Source organism: Rhinatrema bivittatum, chromosome 7 (assembly GCF_901001135.1).
Source record: "Rhinatrema bivittatum chromosome 7, aRhiBiv1.1, whole genome shotgun sequence".
NCBI classification, from domain to species: domain Eukaryota; kingdom Metazoa; phylum Chordata; class Amphibia; order Gymnophiona; family Rhinatrematidae; genus Rhinatrema; species Rhinatrema bivittatum.
Window position 1 is genome coordinate 151,059,071 of NC_042621.1, and position 21,888 is coordinate 151,080,958.

At 44.3% G+C, this 21,888-nt stretch overlaps 1 protein-coding gene across 2 annotated transcripts in view; it reads right to left on the bottom strand.

The window, feature by feature from the left end:
* MMRN2 (multimerin 2) overlaps positions 1-14,084 on the bottom strand; it is a 113,477-nt gene extending 99,393 nt beyond the window's left edge. For both annotated transcript variants that reach the window (XM_029609337.1, XM_029609336.1), the window contains exon 1: positions 13,647-14,084. In XM_029609337.1, coding sequence (XP_029465197.1) covers positions 13,647-13,921 — 275 coding nt within the window. In that variant the 5' untranslated portion in view covers positions 13,922-14,084. The remainder of the gene's footprint in view (positions 1-13,646) is intronic.
* Positions 14,085-21,888: the final 7,804 nt, after the last annotated feature.

Below are 21,888 nucleotides of genomic sequence, written 5' to 3' on the forward strand. Positions count from 1 at the left end.
TTCTAGGCCTGAAATGTCACCGGAGTGATTATAGGAAGCAGGTTGCCAGGTTTTCTCAGCTTTACAGCAGTGTCTTTGTTAATTTGTGTAATTGTTTTTTTTTTTTAGAGCTTTGTAACAAACTCACGGCTGTTTCTAATGAAAGGTGGAATAAAAATTATGAAACGAAATACTGTGCTGTAGAGGGTTTTATTACCCTCGGCAGCACGTAATCCAGTTGACAGTGCTGACTCCCACTGACCACACCATTGATGAACTTTATTGACTGTGGGGTAGCAGAAAAGCAATAGCCATAGCTACAGGCAGCTGTAAGTCTGCATTTTAGCAATATTGCTAATTGACAATGTTATGCCTCATGTTTTTCAAAGAAATGAGAAAGAGTAACAAGCAGGAGCAGCAGAGGGCTCTTGTGAGTAATGTACAAGAGCAATGTACAAATAATGTTCTGATCCATTCTCAAAACTAAATAGCCAACCCATGAGAGGAGCCTCCCAGGGCACTGTAGAACAGGGGACACGTTTCAAACAGTTTTAACGCTGGCACTATTTCTTTGAGAATTCGGGTCAAGCATGTGAGTTAAAACTGACCCTGTACTTTGCATCCGTACTCATATGCAAGCAGTCGAGAGGGAGACAGTAGCACCTGTGCTTTTGAAAATGTCATGCACAGGCTTTATTTTCCTCCTCCTTCCTAAACCTCCCTCCCTTCCCAAGGAATGCCGCTTTTTGATGCTCTCTGACCCCTTCATGGACATTTTATTTTGAATCACACAGTGCAGGCATCACAGAGGCATTATTTGGATCTGACATGCAGTCACTGGGTGTTTCCATTGCGGGATGGCTGGGCGTCCCTTCCCCCACCCCTCCACCCCTCCAGAAGCTGTGAACACTGCCTCCTCAGCATCCCCAGCCCCAACCAGCAGAAGTCTTGGCCCAGCAATCGAACCCAGGCCCTCCTTACAGTCCTGGCTCAGTTTTCTCTTGCTAATTAGCAGCACACTTCAGTTTTACTGTAGATCCAGTCCTCAAATTAGCAACATCTGTCCCCTGACCTCGTGCTATCCTCTTCGATCTTATGGCTAGTTTCACTTTCCTTTCTGTGGTAACACATCTTATCCAGTTTGGGGGCCACTTTCAAGCTATGCACAGAGGTGTGAAGTCTGCAGATACTTATTACCTATCGGCTTCATCATGACACTTTTCACAGGGAAAAAGTTCCCTTTGAATATTGAATGTGAAAAAAAAAAATCTGTGCATAGACCTGCACCTGCCTTTAGTGCGAGAACTTTTTCTGGGGAAATGAATAAGTGGACTGTAGAAACTTCCAAAGAATGCACAATAGCGCTAACTCCTCCCCAGCCCTGCACCCCCAGGGAACAACTCACTTATCTCTCTTTCCGTGTGAAACAGTATTTTATGTGCGGAAATGGCTTGGGAAGGTACACACACACGCTAGCAGTTCATACATGCCTGCGCTCTTGACAGGATCAGTACAGAATTGGAATTCTGTTAACATGGCAGGTCCTATCCGACCTCCAATTGTGGCTTTATATCTTGAAAGCAGACAAGGTGCTGCATGCACAGAGGGGCTCTTCCGGTGGTCTCGCCCTTTGCAACGCTGCAATACACAAAGATCACCATTCTACCACTTGTTCTAAGCAGTCTCTCTTCTGTTCAGTCCTAAAGTGTACTGAAAGGAAAAGGATGCAAGAACCACCTTCAATTATTTTTCTTGGCTGATGTAAATCAATGGCATGCCAAGCTTCACAACATTGGTTAAACTGTGATGTAAGTAACTCCAGACACTGGATAATCAAGCTATCACTACCCTGTATAGACAGGGGCTCACAGTCAAGGATTTGGCACTTCCCCCACTGGGACTTTGGTTCTACTTTATCAAAGGTACAATGAGTGAACTCACAATCTTTTTTAAAACTTTTAAAATGAAAAATAGAACACCTGTCCATTTAAATGGTGTAAAAAATAGCATGCTACGGTCACATCCTGGTTCTCAGCATTGGAGAGGGAATTCCCTCCAGAATCTGCCATGTTGAAAGAGGGGTTGAGAATTTGCTAGCTGTCTGCCGTTTGGATAGTCTGCCGTTTGGATAGTCTGCCAGTGTTTTACTGTTTCAGACCACATATTTCAGTCTTTTTTTTTTTTCCTAGAAAAATGTGCCTTTGTGTGGTGCCAGCAGCACCACCGCTGGGACCAGCTTTTTTCTGCTCCCAGGTCACAGGTATTCGGAATTTCATCTGACTTAGCATATAGAGTTTTAGGTTTTTCCATTTTTATGAAACAAGCGCCTTATCTAGTTTAATAATATCTAATGTGCAATAAATGGGTAATGTTGAAATACTATAAGTGTGTAAATAAAAATTAAATATCCAGCATCTGCATCCCTCTCTTCTCTTCATCCAGTAGGGCTGCAGAACCTTTACCTAAATCCTCTGACTGCCTAGTAGCAGTAGCAGTCGCACTGGCAGAGTATTCCTTACAGACAGGTATTAAATATAGCAACAACCCTACCTATGAAAATATAGCGATGAAATAGTACAACAGATACTATCAATACAACTCCTATTGGTAAACCAAAACAAACTGGGCTGCTATAGATACCTGCAGTGACCCTACATACTAGCAGAATACAGCATATCAGTTACACAGGCAGATCCTCACCAAATATCGAGTACGTGACCAGAAATTAGAAAAGTACAGACAAAAATTGAACCCCCAAGGACCCAGATTGTGCATGCAGTGCAACAATGGAGAAATAGAAACGGAAATGCATATTCTCATGTACTGTGTAAAATGCAAAGACATGAGAGATACGTGTGCCCCAAACAGACATACAAATAACTAAACAGGAAAAAAGATGCTTTTTTTCTACCTTTGTGGTTCAGACATAGGGCTGCTAATTTTATAATTGTGCGAGCGGGGTAAATTCTATGAGTACCTTCTACGTGCATTCATTACCCTGAATTTTCAGAGGCTTTATGTGCATAAGTGGGCTAATACACACATAAAATTACACCTGCTCTATTAAGGACATAACTTGCGCATATGCACTTTCACACATCCTTTGTAATATATGTAAGTCCCAACCCTGCCATTCAGCACACCTCCCCCCTGTGCACCTGAATGTACTCATAAAACCAGGTGACATGCGGGCTTTTATGTGCACTGAGTCCCATGCACATTTGAAAATTGCCCACCCTTATATGCACACAAGTAGTCTCTACTTGTGTATTCCATGTATTATAAAAATTGAAAATACACATGTATTTTCACTTTCTTGTGTACATATATGTTCGTAAAAAAAAGGGGTGGTCTAAGGGTTTTCCAGGGCAGGGCCAACTCTTACATGTGTAAATTGCTATTTAAAAAAAACATGCATGCAAATTTGCCAACTTACTTGCCTAATTATCTGGCACATGTGATATTGAACATCTTTAATATGTAGTAACTGGGAAGGAGGGCCCAATAACCAGGAGGGTATCGATGACCTGGAGAAGGACTAGGAAAATGGTGGACTAATTGGTAAAACTGGTAATTTCATTGATGCACATGTATTTTAAACTATATCGATTTATGTATGTCCTACTTTATTTTCGTGCATAAAATATATGTGCATATATTTTTAAAATAGGAAAAGTCCATGTATTAAATACATTGATATACGTGGTTTCAGTGCATTGCGTGATTTGTGCGTAAGCCTACACACACTCATATGTTGCGGGATAGAGATAGGCGAACCTTATAAAACAAAAGCGTGGATCTGCTCGCGCCCATATACACGTGTATCTGCCGCCATGCGCATTTGTTGGAAAGTTATCTTCTGTACTTTTCTATGGAAAAAAGTACCCATAGAAAAAACAGGAGCAATTGTTCGCGGGCACTTTGCACCCACAGCCATTTTTTAAAAATGGGCACATGCACAGATGTACCTGCTAATAGCTGCACTGCACTTTGTGGTGGATGATGGTGGCACCACTGTTTTCACCCATGTCTCCCTGATATCATATAAGTATAATTCATGTGCACAAAATGGGGCAGCAGCAGCTTATATTCTAACATATAGTAATGTATCTCTTTAGTTCCTGCTACTAGCTGTATTACTTAACTTTTTTTAATACAGCTCAAAATACAGGAAGTCGACATTCTTTCAAATGTTGCCAAATCTATGAAAAATCCACCTCTTAAATTTTTATGGACCATCCTAGTGGATCTGGAAGGAAATTTGGTAAAAAAAAATCTTATGAATTCAAATCAGCCTGAAAGTCCCCTGATCAAGGAAGAGCACTCAATATGATTTACTTGAATTTCACCAAAGCTTTTGATATGGTCCTGCATAGGAGGCTCGTTAATAAAATGCCTAGGTGGTGGAATGGATTACAAACTGGTTGATTGACAGGAGAATCGGTCCCAAAACCAATCCCTGTGGAGTGCCACAGGGTTTGGTTTTGGGACCGATTCTGACAATATATTTCTGAGCAACATTGCAGAAGGGTTAGAAGGTAAAATTTGTCTATTTGCTGATGATACTAAGATCTGCAACAGAGTGGATATGCTTGAAGGAGTAGAGAGAATGAAAAGTGATTTAAGAAAGCTTGGATTGGTCGAAGATTTGGCAGTTAGGATTCAATGCCAAGAAGTGCAGAGTCATGCATCGGGGGTGTGGTAATCCAAAAGAGCTTTATGTGATGGGGATGAAAGACTAATGTGCATGGACTGGAAGAGGGACCTTGGAGTAACAGTTTCTGGCAATCTGAAGGCAGTGAAGCAATGTGACAAGGCAAGAGCTAAAGCAAGAAGAATGTTGGCCCGCATAAAGAGAGAAAAAAGAGGTGATAAATGATAATGCCATTGTACAGGTCTTTGGTGAGGCCTCACTTGGAGTACTATATTCATTGGAGCCCGTATCTCAAAAAAGGATAAGGACAGAATGGAGGCTGTTCAGAGAAGGATGACCAAAATGATGTGGGGTTAGTATCGGAAGACTTATGCAGAGAGTCTGAAGGAACTAAATATGCATGCCCTGGAAGAGAGGAGGTGCAGGGAAGATATGATGCAGACGTTCAGATACCAGAAAGGTTTTAATGATGAATGAACTTTGAACCTTTTCCATTGGAAAGGAACCAGTAAAACTAAAGATCAAAACTCAGAACCAACATCAGGAAATATTTCTTCATGGAGTGGGTGGTGGATGCCTTGAATGCCCTTCTGGAAGAGGGGGTAAAAACCAAAACAGTAAACAAATTCAAAAGGTCATGGGTAAAACACAGTGAATCCCTAAAGACTAGAAGTTGGAAATGAAACATAGGTGTCTGGGAGTAACCTGCATACAGGCCCCCTTCCTCTGGAACACATTACCTCCTGAGCTAAGACTAATCCCAAACAAGAAAGATTTCAAAAAAGCCAATAAACACCACTTTTTCCCGCAAGCTTTTCCAGGTTTATGTACATCCTAATCATCCCACTTCCCATTCCCCGTATACTTGTTTTTATTTGATTCCATTTTTATATAATTTTTAAGATTTCATTTTGTCTTTAATTTGTATTCATGTTGTCAAGTTTCTCTCTGTTTATTTTATTATGTATGTTCTATTATGCATGTTTAACTGTAACCCGCCCCGAACTTTGGAAGGAGCAGGAAATAAGTACTTTTAAATAAATAAATATCCTTAACAGAAGGCATGGGGATTGCTATACTTAACCAATTAGCCTTGATGTTTGTGACACAACCGCAACATCGCTCTGCTTTGATGGAAGGGGAAAAAGGGGAATTGGGTTCAGATGACAGCCAACGCTGGGCCCTAAATTTTATGGTCTTGGGTACTGATACACAGACATTAGGGATAAAGCACAGCACTTCTTCTGCGCCAATTCCAAAAGCAAAGCACATTCAAGCAGCATTGTCTGAATTATCAAGAGGTCTGCTCACTAGGGATGTGAATCATTTTTCTGATAGATGAAAATATCGTACAATATTTTCTCATCCGTCAGGAATCGGGGGGGGGGGGGGGTCCCCGAAAGTGATAGGAAAACCCCACAAAATTTTTGTGGGGTTCTCATTATTTGGGGGGGGGGGGAAGAAAGGGCACTCAAAAACAACCCCCAAACCCACTCCAGCCCTTTAAATCAAATCATTTAGAATCCCCCACCCTCCCGACCCCCCCAAAACTTTTCTAAAGTACCTGGTGGTCAGCGGGGGTCCCGGGAGCGATCTCCCACTCTCGGGCCATCGGCTGCCACTAATCAAAATGGCGCCGATGGCCCTTTGCCCTTACCATGTGACAGTGGTTATTGGTTCCATTGGCCGGCCCCTTTCACATGATAGGAGCAATGGATGACCCACACCATTTTTAAAGATGGTGCCAGCTGTCCATTGCTCCTGCCATGTGACATGGGCCGGCCAATGGCACCAATAGCCCCATCATATGGTAAGGGCAAAGGGTCATCGGTGCCATTTTGTTTACTGGCAGCCGATGGCCCGAGAGCGGGAGATCGCTCCTGGGACCCCCGCTGGACCACCAGATACTTTAGAAAAGTTTTGGGGGGGTCAGGAGGGTGGGGGATTCTAAATAATTCGATTTAAAGGGTCAGGGGTGGGTTGTTTTTTTTTTCCGGTTCTGGACAGCTGAAAAAAAAACCGTTCAAAACCGCATATGAAGATTTCCCGCGGTTTTACTACGAACCCGATACCGGAAACGAGTTCGGTACCGATTCACATCTCTACTGCTCACCCCATAAAAATGTTGCTAGCAGTAATGCTGTAATGGGTTTGACAGTTGCTTGGTTTTGATTGTAAATATTGTTACCCTTTACATAAGGCTTGGGGGTAACCTGCATGCAGCGACAATTACTACCAAAAAAAAAACCATGGGGATAACTTGTACAGAGTGGCAGTTACCACCATAAGAAACTTACTGGGCAGACTGGATGGACCATTTGACCTTTTTCTGCTATCTGCCATAACTACTGCTATCTGCTATAACTACTGTAACTACTGTAAATAAGCCTCCATATATATCCTCCATACAATCCATATATCCTTCATTATCTGCTGTAACTTTTCGACAATGTTTATCCCTCGTTTATTGCCTCTCATGTAAATAATGTTACGTTCCTTTTACTTTCTCAGCTGCTATCTTCTTCCTCCTCTACCTTCCCCCCCCCCTCTCCCCCCCCCCTTTTCTCGAGCCTGCTCCATCTCCCACTCCCTGTTTTTTGTAATTTCCTCCTTTCTCAAGTTTATTGTAAACCGGCGTGATGTGCTCGCACGAACACCGGTATATTAAAAGCTGTTAAATAAATAAATAAATAAATAAATCATTAATATGTTACTATGTTACAAACTGCTCATCTCTATTCAAGAGCAAAAGAGCATTGATATTCGTGATGTCATTAATGCACAGTTAAGGGGTAATTTTCAAAGTCATTTGTGCGCATACAGTCCCAGTTTTATGCATGTAAAGGGCTTTTCTAAAACTGACCCGGTTCCAATGTGTGTAGACGTATCCGCATAAGCTTTTATGTGTACTGAGAAGAGTCACAACTCCATCTCAGAGGGTCGGAGTTGTGACTTATAGGCACATTCACTTTTTGATTTTGGAAAGTCTGCATGTAAGTTACCCCACCTAAGTTATACCCTACTGGGAGCAGTTGTAACTTTGTGCACAGTTATATATGTGTGTACTCAATCAGTTACCCAAGGATTTTCAGAAGCAGTCTTATTAATTTATGCACAGGTTTCGCTGCTGTGGGCTATCGTATAATACCCTCTAACAATACTGTTAACATATGTTATGCCAATTATGCGTATTAAACATGCGTTATTTAGCTATCATGAACATCAATACAAAATCTATGCAAAATAGGTAATGAGCTGCAAAATTATGCATATCAGCTCATTACCTAAGAACGGACAGAAGAATAACAAGTTAAAAAAAACAACATGCATACAAATAGTTACACAGCCTCCATTAATGTGAGAATTTTAACTACACCTCAAGGAGGTGCTGTTATGTTCTATTTGCAATAATGTCAGTTTTAACATGCTAAATTCAATGTAAAAATTTACCTCCAAACTGAGTACCTGATTCACTGAGGGTTTTTCCCATGGTTGTTAACATGGGCTGTTAACATGAGAAAATCAAATCAATGCATGTTAAAGGCTCAGGTGGTTGTGCCATTGCACATTAGCCTCAACGGCAATCTTCCTTATATTGGGCAATTTATAAAACCAATATGACCTGTGATAACAGGTGTGTCATATGCAAAACCTCAGTTTGCACAGTAACCTATGCTGCATTGATGTTTTATTACAATTTTATGGTTAATAAAAGTTGAATAAAATCTTGCAATTAATATTTATTTACTCCTTTTGTTCAGAGCACTTGTCCCAAAGTAAGTTCTATCAGATGGTACCCTGGTGACTTGCGGTAATCCTAGGACTGCTGCAACCCTGAGATGAGGAAATAAAAGTTTCATCTTCATAAAAGGTAAGTGGGAACTTGCTCAGCAAATAAACCAGAGAAGATTTGTCAGGCGTTTGGTTGTTGCAAAGAAGCTAAAGAAATTATTAATGATGGCCAATTAATAAAGCATAGGACATCAGATTCCTAATTAAAAAATATATTTTATGCCAATGAAAGCAATTCACATTCGGGTTCTAATTTCCACATTTATAATGCCGATAGATATAACATTTTGTCACAATAGACAATGGAATAATAATGAACTGTAAATGGAATAATAATGAACTGTAAACTCCCCCCCCTCCCAACAACACACACTGAAAAACAGGTTTTATAGTCCCTCTTCTAGCCTACAAACTCTACCTCACTGCTGATCTTTTTACTATATGAGATTTTAAGTTTAAGGGTGACTAAGTAAACATCATTAGATTCTACAGACTGTATATGATTACTTACATCAGGGGGTCCCAAATTACGGCCCACAGGCCATATCTAGCCCAAAGGACAATTTTACCCAGTGACTTCCCTGGCCTGCAGAACAAGGTTTACACTTTATCTTTTGTTTTTAAACACACACAGCGAGGAAAAAAGCAGGAAGTGCTGGCGGGGGTCACCAACCCCTGCCAGCCAGACAGTCTTGCACGGCAACAGGGCAGAAGAAGGACATGTTGATGTGTCCCAGACCCCCAGCAGCAGAAAAGTCTTTTGATGTGAGGGTACAAGTAACGGAGTGAGCAGGGATAAAAGATTTGTTTTCATTTTCCAGATCATTTTTTGGACATTTTTTTCCCCTCTAATTTTGGTTTGTAGAATGTTTGATTCATTTCATTTGTGTAAAAAAAAAAAAATCAAAATTAAAAAAAAAACAAAAAACAAGGCCTCCCATCCCGTTCCCAGAAACCATCCCTCCCACCCGGAAAAATGCCAGGGTTAGGATCCCCCCCCCCCCCCCCACAGCCCCATCAACCTGGTCCGGTAGGAATCTGCTGGCCAGGCCTAGACCCAGGTCAAAACCTCAGCCTTGTCCTATGCAAGACCGAAGGCTTGGTCTCGACCTAAGCAAGGCCGAATCCTTGGTCTCAGCCTAGGCCCAGGCCTGATCTGTGGTCTGGATTGGAGGCTGAATCCTGATGCTGGAGCTTTGGCCCAGACTCAGGCCCAATGCCTCTGGGCCAGGTTGTGGCATTGGGCCTGGCCCTGGGACTTAGCCGAAACCCAGGCGTCGGAACCTGACTTCCAAGCCAGGTGTTGGGCCTGGGTCTGGGCTGAGGCCCCGGCATCAGGACTTGGTCCTCCCCCACTGGACCGTGGCATCTGGCCTGGATCTGGGTACTGGTCTAGGCGAGGCCTAGATGTCGAGACCCGGCCTGGCCCTCAGAAACCTGACAGATTAGGTAAGTGCTGATCAGGGGGCTCCGGTCTTGGCCGAGGCCCTGGCTTCGGCCTGAGCCTAGGCTGAGACCCCAACATCATGCTCGGGTATAGGCTATGGCCCCTGCTTTGGGCCTTAGCCTATGCCCTAGGCGAGGTCCCAGCCTCGGGTCTAGGTTTAAGCCCAATGCATTTATTTTAAATGAATGCAACAAATAAGGTTTGTTTCATTTGGGGACCCTCAATTTGTTTTGAGGCCACCTGAATGACACAAATTGCCCTTATTCATCATGATTTTGAAATTAATTTAAGATGAATGCACACCATAGGGTGGCAAATGCTTGCCACCCCAGCCTTATACATTGGATCAGACAGGGATAAACTAAATCCCTGCCCGATCCAATTAGTTGTAACTGACCTCTTTCCCTCACCCCCACCCCCCCCCCCCCAAGTAAGCAGCAGGAGTTGCGATAAAGTGAGCAACATCTCTTGCTGTCATGGACCTGGTCTTGCAGCTCATATTGTAAGACTAGCCCGCAGCAGCAGGAGAAGATATTCACTTCCACGTGACTCCTGCTGCTACCCACGCCACGACCTGGCAGGCTATTGATTAGCCTATTCTATTGAGGCCAAAGAGAGTGGAAGGACCACCACTGTACCCCATCCTGCTGGCAGCTGAAAAAGAGGCCTAGGCTCTGAGAACCTGTGTAGATGAGTATGTGTGTGTGTTTGTGTTTGCATGTGTGTGTGTGTGTGTGTATGTGTGAGAAAGAGAGGTGGTAGATATATGAGAGGACTAGAGAGAGGGGTGAAAGAAAGAGGAGAGAGTGTGAATGAGAGGAATGGAGCAAGGGGAGAGGGAGGGAAAAGAAGTGTGAAGGCTGGAGGAGAGGGGTGAGAAAGGGGAGGAAAAAAGAAAGCAAGAGTGTATCAGCAGTGTGAGCAGGGCTGGTGCAAGGGTCTGTATCGCCCTTGGCAGACCAGTGTAACACCGCCCCCCCCCCCCCCCCCCCAACCCATCCTGAGTTGAATGTGCCCTCTGACAGTAGTAGATATATAGAGTTATGGTTACCCTCTTACAGTTTCTCTCTCTTTCTCACTCTCTCTCTATTTTTATACAAATCTAGCGAGCGCTCCGTGTTTGCTGTCGCCTCTTCTTTCACATTTTGAAAATGGAGCCCTCGCATATTCCGGTGGCGCCCTGCCCACTGACGCCGCCCTAGGTGACCACCTGGTCCCGCCTAATGGTCGCACCGGCCCTGAGCGTGAGTGGAAGAGAGAGTATGTCACAAACGCATCTCTCTGCCATTCACCTCGTACCCTATCCCCAGGGGAGAGCTGAAGAAGGGGAAAGGCAGGTGGTAGGGTTGCCAACTTCCGAGGAATGTTTTTATCCTTTTTGCTATACCTCTGTGGGAAACTCGCTGCCTACCTCTCCTCTTCCACAACATTTTGAATCACTGAAGGGGCCAGACTCCAAGAGACAACTCATACCCTCCCACCATCAGCCCTCTCAGTAATTTGAAGTCTTGTATGTGGCCCTTTATTTAAAAAGCTTAGGGACCCCTGAGTTATCGTATTTGTGAAGCCCAGTGGGACTTTTGTTGGGTCTAACCTGATGAACAGTGATTTTGTTCTGCTGTGCTGGAGCATCAGGGTTAGTGCCTGGACTTGGCTCATGCTCCCTTTGGCTGCAGGGGTAGTGCCCACGTGAGGGTGATCATATAACTCCATTTCAAGGACAGGCAGAGCCAATCCTGCTGTTTGTTGTCATTGCATTTATGGACTTCTTGGTCCTGCATCCTAGGAAGTGCAGAGATGCAAGAGAAGTGAATGCAGGACTGGATTGGCCTGTGTGTTATTTTTGTTTGGTTTTTTTTATATGGAGCTGAATGATCATCCGGGTTCACAGCCCCCCAAGAGGGAATCAAAATGGAGAGGACAGGGGATGCGGAAACTTGGGGGATGTAATTCTTTGCTCCATTTGTTTCATTCATTTCGGCAGTATGCACGTATCTCATATCCGCTACGTACACGTACACCATCCATTTTGGCATGCTTGCTATCTATTCATGAGATATGCACATACTGCCGAAATGAATAAAGCAACTAATGCACATCCCTAGTAGTCATAAATAAAGCACCTCTGCCACTGACTTCTCATATCATGAGAGGGAAGGGGCAGGGTCCAAATGACTTGAAACCCAAGCAAGAGAAGGAGGAGTGCCAGGCCAAAATAAATACATATAAAAAAAATTGTGTTCAGTAAGATACAAACAAATATTCAAAGTACTTGAATAGAGGTGAATCAGCTGATATTGTTACTAGGCTAACAAATGCTTTAAAATGTAATCTTTCAGGATTATTGACGTGCTGTCCCTGGGGAAGGGGCAGTACTGGTATCTGAAATCTGCCGCTTAAAATTTAGCCTAGTAAAGTTGCCATTGCTAACTTGGTGGCTATCTTTCAGCAAGTTTTATTAAAGTGTTATTCAAAAATCAATCTTGGCTCTCATCTCAACCTGGCCTTAAGCTTGAATTTCTTTGTTGGGCAGAGTTTGAATGTGCCTGGGGTGGGTTTCGATGCTCTAGCTGCTAATAGGGAGGTAATTTTTACAACCTGTACATGCAAACGTTTGCCAACATATTACCAAAGTATAGGTTCGCTCGTATAATTGGCCTGCCACACGCATTGATTTTATGTGGCGTAAAACTAACATCTCTTGCTCAGAGGGTGTAACATGTGGGTTAACTTAAGTGCACACTTTTCACATTGAAAAACTATGCGTGTAGGCTCCTCCTGTTTCCCAGCATTGTGCCTCTTTTGCAGTTTGTGTACTTTTCCGCGCGCAGAGCCCTTGTCTATTTGGTAAGAGCCATTTCCAAACACAATACCAGGTTTTAGGCACCTAAGTGGCATTGAAAATGAACCCCTTACAGGACTGTAAACTTATGCGCAAACATTTAAAGACAATAATAACCTGGGTACGAATATCGCAACTATAACAACAACAGATATTGCGGATATTGTAAAGGAGGAGGCACATAACAGCTAAGAAAAGGAATCCATCTGCAGACTGTATCTGGATCTTGACATTTGTAATGGGGCAGAAGTACTGTACTATGTGCACACAGGTTTTCCAGCATCTGAAGCAAGAATCACAGTAATTACTATGGCCTGTATGTTACCATGCAGAGAGAATCTTTTACATGACGTATAACTGAATTTGCATACTTGGAAAACCCACTGCACAAGTGATTCTGCAATCAGCGTAATTTATTTTCTCTACATTGAAGGTGATATTTAAAAAGCTAGCCAGATTCCTGGAAGAGTCCAGAGGTAATAGCCAATTTAGAAAATCTCAACCAATGCAGGTATTTTCATGTCTCTGCATTTCTTTTCTGCATCGGTATCATTAAAGTCCTAAATAAAGACACACAAAGCAGAGATTAATGAGGCGGAGTATGATTCCGGAAACTCCCCAGTGCCATATTAATCATACTTTTGTTTAGGACAGGCTATGTTTGATCATGCACATTCAGCTTGGTATCCAAACCGCCTCTGGGTTCTGTGAAGAAGCCCATCAGACCTTTGTAAAAATATATGGGAGGGGGAAGTCAATGTAATAAGAACCATGCTTAAAATCTGTGCAAAACATTAGCATAGATATTTTTTTTAACTAACTATGCTAAACTTTTAACATTACATTTGATGCAATAAGCTAGGCAGATGGTCTTTTCTATGTGGAGTCCTACTCTTTGAAAAATATATTACTATATTAAGGTTACTGCTTACCCTCTCCTGGGACCTGGCCTTTCGGTTGTAGACACTCGCCCTTCTCCGGTCTGGGAATAAATGGAACTTTGACCATCAAGCAGGTTCTCCTTCTCCTCGGTGGCTTGGCCTTCCTGGTATGAAAGGGCCTGGTATGGGTATTTGGACACCCCATAGGCCTCTGGCCTGCTATGGTGGAGAGATGTCCCACTATTGTATCCAAGTGGAGTTTTCAAAGACAAAGCCACCTCTACAAGCCCTGCCACGTAGCACACGAGAAACAACTTCCCCATCATGATTTTAGCAGATCCACGTGAACATTAAGTCCCGTTCTTTCTGAATCTTGGACTTAAAAGGCTGCTGATAGCCCCCTCAAAACTTCATGAAGTAAAAAAAAAAATGTAAGGGAAAAAGAAATCCCCTCGCAACAAAGAACGGAACAAACTTTCAAACCTTCCCCATCCAGTGTGGAAATGTCAAAGATCAGCAAACAATGTAAGGCTGGTTCCTGTGTAAGGAGCAAAAAAAAAAAAAAAAGCCTCTGAAAAAAGGGTAGCGTAGTTTATTCAAGGAAACTGTGGATTCTGGCTGGCTCCTGAATTTATCTGTGAACAGGAACCCAATGTTATCAGTGCCTTCTCCCTGGGAGTGCAGGAAAAGGATGTTAGCTTTAAGGAGAAAAACAAAGAAAGAGGAGAAAAAGGGAACAAGAGCTATTGAAGTCTAACAGTGTGCCATTTACAGTATTCTCAGAAGAAAAAAAAAAGTGTGACAGAGCAGGGAGCTGGGCTTGTGAGAGGGCCTAAGACGTAAATGATGTGTGACTCAAAGGCAGGATCACAAACGAGAAAGCATGCACAGAGCCTGCCTGTCACAATGAAAAAGGGGATTTTGGAAACTCCGTCTCCCGTCCTTTCCTTTTTCCTAATAACTTCATACTTCATCTTGCCTCAGGATTCCTTAAAGTTCCTCCTGGTGGTAAAAGTTGTAGAAATGATACTTTGGGCATGGCCGGAATTAGGGATTGGAAAAGTAGGCCCATGTCTTGTGTGCCAAATTCTGAAGGCACCTGACAACTGGGACTAGTTCCCCACCCTCACTGATCTCTGGTTTACAGAAGAAAATTCCACTACCCTGAGTCCTCTGTCTGTGGGCACCATGATTTTAAATCCGGCCCTGTTCAGTACAAGGTGCAGAGGTTATCAGCAGAAGCCCCATTAGAAGGGATGGTGAGGAATGGAACATTTAGAACTTGCTGCTTGCCAGTTTGGGGTGAAGCTTAGAAGTTGAACTCAGAATATGCCACAGCCCCTTCTGCTCACGCCTGCTTCCTGGGTTATGTGTGTGTATGATTGATAGGAAATCCAGCTGTAACTAGTAAGCATGATGCACTAGGGGCCCTGCTTGCTGGTTCTGGACAAATCTATGCAGCAGATTTTCATTCCTTACTGGCTGTGTACCCTGTAGTTCATATCCAGTCTGGTTGGGCAAGATGGATACTATGACTTGGAGTGTTAACGACTTGAATGGATTTTTTTTTACATGCTGCATAGATGTAGGTTGTTGGAATCTACTGGCGCACTCTGGGCTAGTAGTATGATACTGCATTCTTTCCAGCTCATGGGTACTGTATTCTAATAGGTGTAGTCTTTGATATATATATATATATATATAATATACGCCTGATTTAGTCCCATAGGAGTGGTAATACGCCATTTGAAAATATAAGCTTGCTCTTTCCATCACAGGCAGAGAGAGACATCCTCTCCCCTTGTCATAGGTACTTGCTGGATAATTAAAAAATTGCAACTGGTCTATAGTATGCTTATAATCCAACCAATGAGAAACAATTGGTACTTGCTTTTTTGTGTGTCCTGAGACAACTTTTATGTTGAATAATCCGTTTTTTAATGTGTTTCTTAATTTGTCCAATATATAATTTATAACATGGACATATAATAGCATAAATAACCTGCTTTGTTTCACAGTTGTAATGCCCCTGAATCTCATGGATGTGGCGATTTTATAACATGTGTGCTCATGTTATAAAATACATGGGCCGCATGCACATATGTGCGCGGATTTTATAATCTGCGCGTGTATGTGTGGGCAGCGCGCGCAAGGTGGGGGAGGATTTATGCAAACTTCGAGCGGCAACGCATTGCGGCCTTCCCCATTCTCTACTCCCTACCCTAACCTCCCTTCCCCTCTCCTTCCCAACCCCTAAATCCTACCTTTTTGCCTTTTTCTTTTCTGTTTTCCAACTTATTTCAGAGCACTGGTAGAGCAGTTTAACGTGAAAATGATGTCCAAAATCAAGGTGTCCCAGGACTGATATGCTGCCTAGGGTGCCAAATTTCGAAGGTGACAAAAACCCAGGCCAAAGGGAATCCTACTTCTGCTTATTTTAGGGCAATATGCTCACACTGCTTCAAAGGGGCGCCACCATGGCACTCTGCCTATGGGCACCAATTTCTTATTTCTGGCCCTGTACATATGAGGATGGCATATGATTATGTACAGCTGCACTCTGTTCATTCTGGGAATGAGTAAGCTCAATATGACCTACTGCAGGTTCTGGCCCGGATGGGTTTGTCCTGGCTCAAAGTTTGATACTAATCTCCAAGTCAGCTCTAACATGTTTGAAACTGGATTCTAAATTCTCTGGGCTTGATCAGATTTGTGTCCATATCACTTCTATTCATACTCTTTATAACAGGAGTAAGGTAGAGTTATTTGTAAAGGATACTTAGATCCCTTAACAATCCATTTTCCATTTTTTGACCATCATTAAGGGACATGTAGCCTTTAGGCCATTCCTAGAAGTGTCCTTCTCCCAAAGCTGGGATTTTACCAGCAAGGCCTTATATTTGGGGGGGCTGACTGTGTGCAGTTAGTTGGAGATGAATTGAGCTGGAGCTGGGGAGAGGGGGGTAGTGGAGAAGGGCTGTGGAGTGACGCAACTTTTCTTTTTGTAGGCCCCCCCTGGCCTACGCCAGAGGGAAAAGTGAATATTGAACTTTTAAGTAGAAGTTGCTTTCTTGGACCAGTGTTTCTTTAGGAGGGAAGCCTCCTTGCCAGAAGAGACTTGGGAACAGTGTGCTAGTGAAGTGGGCTTTGCGGTGGCCTTAGAGAAGAGAAGAGAAATGAAGATTGATGAGAGGTTTTGTGTTTGTGAGATTTTTTTGGATTTTGTCATCCACGGTGCCAGAAGTACTATTGAAGGAACTGAGGCCTGGTCTTTCTGCTGGGAGTCCACTTTCAGTTTCCTAAGAATGTGGATTTTTTCACGGTCCCTACCCCATATGGTTCAGAGAATATCAGTTTGATTAACAGACTCTTTTTTTTTTTTTAGTTAAATGTTTGGAAGATTCATGGACATTGATTTCATTTTTGAATTGAACTTTTAAGTTATTTTTGTTGTAGTAAACCTTTTTTTTTTTTTTTTAACACCATTTAAGTTGTCCAAAGGAAAGCATCCTTCTTTAGTCAGTAAACAGTGAGAACACTTGTGGGAAGGAGAGAACTTTTGGTGGGTTTCCCCCTGCACATCATGGGCCTAGGAGTTTTAAGCCTCCTACAATTGGGAGAATCCACATCCTGGGATTGAAAGGACTGGCGCAAGATAACTGGGACTGGGGCCTGGGACTGAGTATGGTCCTTGCTATTATCAACACCCTGAATTGGGGGCAAAATAAAATGGCACCCAGCAACATGGGGCTTGAGGGCATTAAATGGGTGTAAAGAAAAAGGGACTTTAGTGAACTTTATGATGCTCTGGGGAAATTTGGAAACAATGCCCCCATTGACTAAATGGATTAAAGATGCACAGCAGCCTTGTCTGTGGGGTAGGGGAGGAAAGGAAAAATCTCCATGCTACTTACCAGCGAGTGGTACCACTGATGTCAGACCAGATACAACAGGTCTACTCTTTTTTTCATCCCGAGAGGAGGGGTTAGTATGGTGGTCTGACGAGGCCTACTACTACTATCCCCCCATGCTCCTCAGCAGGCCACCAGAGTTTGCAGCTGAAGGAGAGGCAGGGACTCCCCACACAAGCAGGCCTTATGAGGAGGAGCTGCTGCACTCTTGCTGAGGCCCAGGGTGCAGTGAAGACCGAAGCCCCAGGTGGTTCAGGAACTCACCAGAGAAAATGCTGCTGCTGCTGTTGCTGGCTGTCTGCCCCGTTGCTCTTCCCGTTTTCTTTCATGTGATTGGAGGGACTGGCTGTACAAGAGCAGGGCCAGGCGAACGAGAGCCATTGAGGCATGATCGCGGAGCAGTGTCAGCAGTGTTGTGCTTGGCACTGTGGCAAAACAAAAGAGGCCCAATGTTTGTGTGGTTTGGACCTGTGGGGGCGAGCAGCTTGACCTGGAAGTTCTGTATGGGGGCTCAGGGACATCAGTATGCGGCTGAAGAAGAACCACAGGAGGTGTCTTTTTATCAGCTTTCAGTGCTCTCCTTCCTGCCGCAGAACTTGGGACACTGAGGAGGAGAGGGCTGGGACAGCATGGGTCAGCAGAGGAAGATCCTCGGAAGATAAAGCTGGAAGAAAACAGGCTCGCCAGAAGAAAGCTTGCAGCAACGTTATTCCTGTGCTGAGGAGAAAAGAAGCTGCCTTGAGACTGCTGGCGCTGGCAGGGAAAGCACAAGGCCTGCCAAAGGAGAGGAGGAGACATGCTGATGCAGCATGGGACCCTGGCAAAGACAATGAGAGCAGCTGCGGTTGAGCCCTGCACCACTGCAGGAGAGGCCGTACCTAAGAGAATTACCCCAGAGCTTAGAGGTGAGCAGGCCCAAAGCAGGCACCCCTACTGGATTTGGCCACCAGATGTCGCTGTCCCTGCATTAGAACATACTTTGTAAGAATCGCAGGGGGGGGGGGGGGGGGGGGGGAATACACGCACTGGTAACAGCATGCACACCAATTTTCTCATATACAGTAATACACTAGCATGTTCACTCTCACACTCTCTTCACACACATATATGCTAATTCTTACACATACACACACAGACACTCTCATACCTCTCAATCACCCACAGACTCTCACACACATGCACACTCACTCAATTTTCCCCCTCTTCCATTCACCTCAGTAACAGCAAACCAAACATCCTCCACTTCCAAACACTTTGTGAAGTAACAAACAAAAAAAAAAGATACCTAAACCTTGCTGTAGCATGCGATACCAGCACTAAATCTCAGGACTCAAATAGCAGCAAGCTTATCTATAAAAAGACAGCAATGGAAATATTATAGCAGGCCCTAGAACACTAAGATACCACATACTTGTGTAACAGAACAAGCTGTATTTCTACAAGTCCCTGCATGCTAACAGAAATACTGCACCTCAGTCACATATGCAGAACACAGATCAAACCTTACCTAATACAGAATAAGGGACTGCAAATTAGAAACAGAAGCATGCAAACAAAACTGAAATGGAAAGCTCGAGAAACCAGACTCTGAACAGTAGAATATTGAAGAGCAAGTAAAACAGAAACACATATAGCATATACCAACCACTAAAAAATCAAAATACATTTTTTTTAAACTTTGTTGTCTGATCTTATTTTTCTAATTGATTGAATCTAGTCTATGTTCCCATTCTAATTCTTTTCCTAATTCCTTTTTTATGGTCTTTTTTATTTCTGCTTCTTTTCTCTTCTCCTGACTTCTTTCCTTCCTCTCTAAAACATACAAACAGGCTCTCATCCTCACACGCTTCACTTACGCACACACAGGCTCTCACTCGCACATGCTGTCTTTCTTTCTCATATACACATACAGGCTGCTCACCCTCACACGCTCTCTGGCTCTCACACGCCCACTCAATCAGAGTCCTGACCTCCTCCTCACCTCTATGTCTCCTACTCGCGTTGCTACAGGATGAGATCTGTGGCAGCCCTGCCGCTGGGCCTCCTCTTATCCGGCTTGCATGGGATAGAGTCCGTGGCCTCTCCGATCATCATGGGCTGCCTCCTGTGCAGCACGAATCTGACACTCTTCCTCTTTCCTGCCTGTGCCGCTCCTGCAGTCTTCTTCCTGGGCTGCATGAGCAGGAAGGAGCACCTGGAGTTTTTGGATGTTGAGCCGAAGATACGATAATTCCTCCAGAATTCAGGATTCTCAGGGCCAAATCCAGAAAGTTCCCAGGTATGTCCATACCCCTCAGTCCCTCCCACCCGGAGGCTCTGGACTGGATGCTTCACTGCTATTTAGCCCAGCCATATTAATATACCGTGGGTTCAGTTTAAGGAAGCAGACAGAGAGTAAAAATGTATTTTTTTCCACACTCTGGTAGCACCTCCTGGCCTTGCCCTAAGGAGTTTTCTTTTAGAAGAGATACCTCACCGTGCACTCCCTGCCAGAGGGTTCTTCTTACTATAAGTTACAGAGAAGTAGATTGTTTAAGCCTGAAACCCTTTAGGGACAAAAGGGCTCTCACCAGGGGACCAAAGACTTGAGAGCCCATTCTAAACTCTAGGTGGGCATGCACCAGCGATGGATCCTGCTGAGAGAGATAGTGAAGGCTAGGAGTGTCTTGTTTTTGGAAGGGATTGTGGTTCACCCTGCTTCTTTTGGGAAAGCCATCCTCGCTGGCCACATTCAGATGGCAGGGGCTGAAGACTAACAGGCCAATACAGTACAGTGCGCTCCGACGGAGCACACTGTTAGCTGGCATGTGGACGCGCGTTTTCGATGCACTAGCTAGAAGGCTATGGGCCGTTATATGGCCTAAGTAAAGAAAATCAAAGATCATCTGGAGAGGCTAGGAACTGTGTGTGTGAGAGAGGAAACATTTGTGGAAGAACTTGAATGTGTGTTTATGTGGCAGAGAGCATATGAGAGATTGTATGAATATATGTGTGGAAGAGAGCATGTGAGAGCTTGTGTGCATGTTTGGGTGAGCATGTGAGAACTTGAATATGTATCAGAGAGCAAATGAGAGCTTGTGTGTTGTGGGAGAACATATGAGAGCTTGTATGTGTATGAGAGCATGTGAGAGCTTGCATATGTGGGAAAGCATGTGAATGAGAATTTGCATGTGCATGTGTGGGGAAGAGCATGTGAAAGCTTGTGTGTACGTGATGGAGAGGATGTGACAACTTGTGTATGTGGGTCTGATAGAGCTGTGAGAGCTTGTGGGTGTGTGTGGGAGACAATATATGAGAGCTTGTGTGCATCAGAGGGCATGTGAGAGTGAGAACTTGTGTGTGTGTGGGATAGCATGTCAGAGTCAGAGCCTGCATGTGTGTGTGTGAGAACCTGTATGCATATATGAAAGAGAGTCTGCATGTGTAAGAGAGCGAGCCTTTGTATGTATGAGAAAAAGAGAGTGAACCTGCACGTGTATGAGAGAGCAAACGAGCCTGCGCACGTGTGTGTGTGTGTGAGGGAGAGAGGTAGTGTGTGCAAAAGCTTAGGGATGTGAATCGTGTCCTCGATCGTCTTAACGATCGATTTCGGCTGGGAGGGGGAGGGAATCGTATTGTTGCCATTTGGGGGGGTAAAATATCGTGAAAAATCGTTAAAAATCGAAAAATCGAAAAATCGAAAAACCGGCACATTAAAACCCCCTAAAACCCACCCCCGACCCTTTAAATTAAATCCCCCACCCAAATAACTTAAATAACCTGCGGGTCCAGCGGCGGTCCGGAACGGCAGCGGTCCGGAACGGGCTCCTGCTCCTGAATCTTGTCGTCTTCAGCCGGCGCCATTTTCCAAAATGGCACCGAAAAATGGCGGCGGCCATAGACGAAAAAGATTGGACGGCAGGAGGTCCTTCCGGACCCCCGCTGGACTTTTGGCAAGTCTCGTGGGGGTCAGGAGGCCCCCCACAAGCTGGCCAAAAGTTCCTGGAGGTCCAGCGGGGGTCAGGGAGCGATTTCCCGCCGCGAATCGTTTTCGTACGGAAAATGGCGCCGGCAGGAGATCGACTGCAGGAGGTCGTTCAGCGAGGCGCCGGAACCCTCGCTGAACGACCTCCTGCAGTCGATCTCCTGCCGGCGCCATTTTCCGTACGAAAACGATTCGCGGCGGGAAATCGCTCCCTGACCCCCGCTGGACCTCCAGGAACTTTTGGCCAGCTTGTGGGGGGCCTCCTGACCCCCACGAGACTTGCCAAAAGTCCAGCGGGGGTCCGGAAGGACCTCCTGCCGTCCAATCTTTTTCGTCTATGGCCGCCGCCATTTTTCGGCGCCATTTTGGAAAATGGCGCCGGCTGAAGACGACAAGATTCAGGAGCAGGAGCCCGTTC